Source organism: Trichechus manatus, unplaced genomic scaffold, assembly GCF_000243295.1.
Source record: "Trichechus manatus latirostris isolate Lorelei unplaced genomic scaffold, TriManLat1.0 scaffold00008, whole genome shotgun sequence".
In the NCBI taxonomy this organism is placed as follows: domain Eukaryota; kingdom Metazoa; phylum Chordata; class Mammalia; order Sirenia; family Trichechidae; genus Trichechus; species Trichechus manatus.
In genome coordinates this window covers 20,412,027-20,417,657 of record NW_004443944.1, presented here as the reverse complement: position 1 = coordinate 20,417,657, position 5,631 = coordinate 20,412,027, and the positions used below count along the sequence as shown (strand labels likewise).

General features: G+C 43.9%; 1 protein-coding gene across 4 annotated transcripts in view; it reads left to right on the top strand.

Annotated features, from left to right (window-relative positions):
- Positions 1-3,002: 3,002 nt before the first annotated feature.
- IFT52 (intraflagellar transport 52) overlaps positions 3,003-5,631 on the top strand; it is a 37,513-nt gene continuing 34,884 nt past the window's right edge. For 2 of the 4 annotated variants that reach the window (XR_002822850.1, XM_004370335.2), the window contains exon 1: positions 3,003-3,111. Coding sequence is in view for 1 of the 4 variants with exons in the window: in XM_004370335.2 (XP_004370392.1) it covers positions 3,091-3,111 (21 nt within the window). In the remaining 3 variants the exon portion in view is untranslated. The remainder of the gene's footprint in view (positions 3,112-5,631) is intronic. The other 2 variants (XM_023724601.1, XM_004370336.2) reach the window with 2 other exon arrangements.

Genomic DNA, 5,631 nt, shown 5'->3' with positions numbered 1-5,631 from the left:
TGTTTTTGTTGTGGGTAGTGTTGGACATTCGTCATTTGGTTTGGTTGCTCAGCAACTGAACTCCTTCCTATATTCAGGGAATTCTCTACTTTATGAACCATGATAAAAGGCAATAACTACCTCCACTTATATAGCCGGAAATGCCAGATACTGACTTTCCTCCCCTGAAGCTAGGGCCAGGCATGTGGCCCAGGGATGCACCTGTGTGGGACTTTGACTCAAGAGCTAGTGACACAGGAAGAGACTAAGGAGCTCTATTTCATGCCACAGTAATGGTAACAGCACCCACAAAACTGAGTTCCTGGTGTAGAAGTGGCAACAATGCAAATTGTAGCAATCTGTACTCAGTGGCAGCAACTGCGGCAGTTTCCTCATCAGACCAGTGCTGTGGTGTCATTCCTGGAAGTGTAGTCTTGAGCCTAGTTCTCCAGCTTTCCCAATGATGTAGAGAACTTCTGGTCTTTTTAACACTCTTTTTCTTTTTATTTGGCCAAAGTCAGCTTTGTCACCTGCCATTCAGAACACCTGCCTATGTTAAGCCATTTGACTGTCAAAATCACTGAGGGCCAAGTAAAGAACTGGCTGCAATAAACTAGGTGGTTGGGAAATCAGCTCTTGAAGAGGAGATGTTCAACTCGATGCTCGTGGCCTGAGACAGGCTGCGAAGTTCATGCTGTGCTCCACTTCACATGCCCTTGTATGCCTGGCTGGTCCAAGGCCATGGGGAGCATGGGCCTTGGACAGAGCTGGAGGCAGGTACAGGTTTGGTGACCAGTACTTCCTGGCCACCTATGGAGCTCCATGTTTCAAGATTAGTCATTTCACAGGTAGTTCTACTGGACAGAACATGAGCACATAAGGCTTCATGAATTCAGGGTACCCTGCACATGTGGGATGGATCATGCTCCCTTATTTCAGTGGAAAAGTAGTTTCTTTTTCACAAAACTGTGGCTCATCATCTACTTCATGGTGGCCTTGCTACCTTTTAGGTTTGGGGACATACAGGGGACTTCCTTAGAGGATCAATGTGTGCTGGTGATTTTTACTGCCTTTCATCTTCACTCCGTCCCACTCAGTTTCCCTTCCATTTTTGTCTATCCTGCTCCCCCCACCCCAGGAATTATGGGAGATGAGGCTAGGAGACCATGGAAAAGACAACAATGAACTGACCTATCAGAGATCAAAGCTGGGTAGGTAAGAGCTAGTGTTAACATTTGACATGTGCTGAGAACGCTGAAAAAACATTCTGATTTCCATTTTAATGGCACTTGTTGATTGACAAATGTGGAGTATGATAAGCGGGAAGCCAAAATCCTTCATAAAAGGAATTTAAAAAAAAAAAAAAAAAGTAACTGTCAGAAACATGAAAATACAAAGTACACAATCAGCTCTGGGTTGTGAAACACCTAATGAATGGTTCCATCTGTCCTAAGACTGTAAAATCACAAAATTTTTCACCAAGATAGAAAATAAAAACAAAAACCACGTTACTGAGTTGATCAGGCCTTGCCTATGTATATTGAGCACATTCTGAGTTTTATATGCATTATCTACAATCTTCATACTAACCCAGCACTTAGAAATTATTAACCTCACTTTATAGATAAACAATCTCTCTGAATCAGAGAGATTATGCACCTTGACCAAAGCCACGCAGCTGACACATGGCATAGCCAGGGATTGAACTTGGTGGCAGCTGATTTTAAAACGCTTGCTCTTTCTAGGACCTCCAACAGTGGGAGAAGAGCTCTGGGCAGGTACTCTTTTGGTCTTCTAGCAAGGATCCCAAGACCTGCCCCAACCTTCAACCCTTCATTTTTATCCCTAACTGCAGGATGTATTCACCCAATTGTGCACCAAAGTACAACACCCCCAGGAACAGAATTCTCCATCACCCTGTTCTCTACTTTTTAACTTTGCAGTGATAGGCAACAAGAGTTCTGTGTCTTTTAGTATCTTAAAACTCCTACTACTCTGGACATGTTGAAGAATGTAACAAACATAAATGTAAATCAAAACAGTGAGATGTCTCTGCTCTCAGAGGCTGCGGTGGCACCGCAAACAAGTCCACCCCCTCTCAGGGCTGGCACAGAGTACTCCCCCGTGGAGAACAGTGGCCTGTTTGTGGTTACAGGCGTCCAGCTCATTTTCACGGCTATGGCAGGACAACCTGCATGCGGCCATGGCTCTTTTTCACAAGGAATTCCGTCCTCGTAGAACGCCCTTCCCCAGCTCTTGCCTAATGAACACCACTCCTCTTCTTTCAGATCTTTGCTCAAGAGGTGCGCCTTTCCTGGCGAGCTCCAGGCCCTCCAAACCAAAAACAAACCCACTGCTGCAGAGTCGATTCGGACTCAAAGCGACCTTACTTCCCACCTGCTAACGCCGATAGGGCAAGTTAACCGCCAACTCCCAGCACTCGGACTAGGTGGCACTGTGGGCGCTCAATGACGTGGGGATAATAAGAGAAGGAATTAGCTCATGCCACCATTCTCACCACTAAACCTGCCCACCCTCTTCCCTGTCCCTATCCTCCGGAAAGCCTCCCTGGCCTCCTAAGGCGCCGAACTCCTCTCTCCGCCGGAATCGCGCCGCCAGCCAAGGGCCGGCCAGAAGTCACCGCCGCGCTGCCGCTCTGCGCCTGCGCTTTTGGGAGCGAGGCTGGACGTTCCCTCCCTCCCCCCTCGTGCTGGAAGCCGTCACTATTCTCGGAGTGGAGCAAAGTTTGGGCCTTTAGATTTACCATTTTTATAAATTTTCAAAAAGGATTAATATTAAAGGACAAAATGAAATGGGTTCATCTTTGGCGAAAATATAAATCCGTCTCGTGGTGGGATTTAGTCTCATCCAAAATACTGGTACAGTTTCCCATGAGCCCCGCCCCCTATCTATACTCTCGCCTCGTGACGCACTTTCGTAGAGCCAAAGCCCGAGGCGAATAGGCGTGTTCCGTTATGACGTCATCACGGCGCTTCGGAGGTAGAACCACGTCCCTGTCCACGCCCTCCCAGCGCGTCTGAGCGCTCACAGCGTTGCTAAGCGGCCCCTGGATACCTTGGCGGTAAGGATGCTGAATGGCGTCAGGTAAAGATGGTGGTCACTGGGTCTCAGGTGAGAAGCCCTCCGACTGCGATGGGCCGGCCGGGGCGGTGTTAGGGAAAATTCGAAGTCCGCCAGGGTAAAGCTGGGACGCGGATGTAGGCCGGGTTCCCAGACAGCGGACTGGGTCGGAATTTCTGTCGCCTCGGGCTGTGCCGAGGTTTAGCCCTGCTGCCAAGTGTGAACGAGCATTAGATGAGGAATCATTAAGATCTAAGCCTGTGCTCAGTGAGACGAAGCGCATTGCTGCGATCCTTGGTCTTCCCATTCCTCTTCTGGAAAAATACACTTTTGATCCTCGGCGTTATTGAAGAGAAAATGACTGGACAGTGCTACACAAATATTGATCTTTTTTTGTTTTTAGGACCCTTCCAGTGCTAAGGAAACTAAGTTCTGGGTCATTTTGACAGGCCAGGAATCCAGATCTGCTCCTCTCAACAGGGGGTTAAGCTGTTGACTTGAAGTATGTACTCCCTCCCATTAAGAGCCTGACAACTGACAAAAGGAGTTCATCCTTTTCCTAGGAATCCTTCTCCTAGGAATCTGTCCTACCGGAATAATCTATCCATAGCAAAAGTAGAAACATATAAAGTCCAGTAGTATCTATGATGGCAGAAAGTTGAAAAGATGCCTAGTGAAGGCAGTAGTTTATTATGGCACAACCGTGCATGCCATAGATCATGCAACCACTAACCTAATCATGGAGACTTTCAGGAAACTGGAAAAAGCAGAGTACAGTGTTATATGCATGTAGGTGGAATAGAGAATCGGAAGATAGCTGTCACAGTGGTGAGATCATAGAGGGATGTTTTTCCTCAACCTGACAAAAAGATTTTAAAGTTCAACTGGAAGAATAAATATGTAAGACTAACCAGGAAAGTTCTAAAAATTAAGGCTGACAAGGGGGATTAGCTCTCTAGCTTTACTATAAAGCTATAGTAATTAAAATAGTATGAATCTGAGCAGGAACTTACAGACAGATCATAGAGTTCTGAATAAAACACAGATGCAATAAAATCTGTGAAAGCCGGAGCCTATGTAAGGTGGAAACTTGTCAGAGAAGGAAGAGTCAAACATTTTGCTCTAATAGCGATAGAAAGGCGGTAAGAATGCACCCTGTCAAAGGTGGAAAACTTGCAAGACCTGGAAAAACAAGGCAATCCCATCAAGTTCCGACTGTCACAAGTTTCACTGTATATACAGGAATTTATTATGTAGTCCAGATGGTATCTCAAATTAACATTGAAAAGGTGGGCTGGTGATGGGCAGCTTTTTAGTAATTTAGGAAAAAAAAAGAATGAAGCTCATGTTAAGCATCAAAATAAATTCCAAGAAACAAAACCAATTGCTGTCAAGTGGATTCCAACTCATGGTGACTCCATGTGTTGCAGGCTAAAACTGTGCTCCATTGGGTTTGTTTTCAAGGCTGTGACCTTCAGAAGCAGATTGCCAGGCCTTTGTTCTGAGGCACCTCTGGGTGGGTTCAGACTGCGAACCACCAACCTTTTGATTAGTAGTCAAGTGCTTAACCACTTGTGTCACACAGTACTCCAAATAAATTCCAGATAGGCCAAAATTTAAATGCTAAAAAAAAATTTTTTTTGAAAGTACTGGAAAATAAGTAATGTTGGATGTATTTATAACCTTAGTATGGCAAAAGCCTTTCTAAACGTTACGCAGTCCAGAAGCCAGAAAGGAAAAGATTAATACTTTTGACTCTATAAAATTTAAAACCTTGTGTATGGCTCAGAAAAAAATCAACCAGATCAAACAAGCTACCAGAAGCTAAGTCTAAAGACAAACTGAAAAAAGTACTTGCTTAAAGATCAATTACAAAAATGTGAAACCCGGTACAGAAATGAGCAGAGTACATGAACAAGAAACTGCAAGTGGCCAGTAAACATAGTGAAAGATGGCCATCTCACTAATTTAAAAATGCAAATTAAAACAATAATGAGTTTGAGATTTTTTTTACTGTTCTGTTGGCAAAGATGAAAAAGATTGGGAATAGTTAGGATTGTGTGGAAACAAATATACCTAGTGTTAGTGGAAATATAAGTTGGTATAAGTTTTTTTCAGGAAAATTTGAAAATAATTTTCTCACCCATTCAACAGGTAGAGATTTATTCTGTAGCTGTGCAACGTGCACAAAAATGTGTGCAAGAATGTTTGTAGCATTATTTTACTAGAGAAAATTTGGAAAGAAAAAAGATATCAATATATAACTGATTAAATAAATTGTGGTGCATCCATACAATGGAATACTGTGCAGCTGTTTAAAGGAATGTGGTAAATACATGCATATATACTGGCGTGGAGAGATGTCAAAGATAAAAGGTTAGGTGAAAAAAGTGTGTTGCAGAACAGCGGACATGGGGGAAAAAGAACAGAGCAGAACTGCCCCATAGGGTTTCCAAGGAGTGGCTGGTGAATTTGAACTGCCAACTTTTTGGTTAGCAGCTGAGCTCTTAATCACTGTGCCATCAGGGCTTGTAAGTTAATACACGTATGAAAAGAATCTAGAAGGTTATT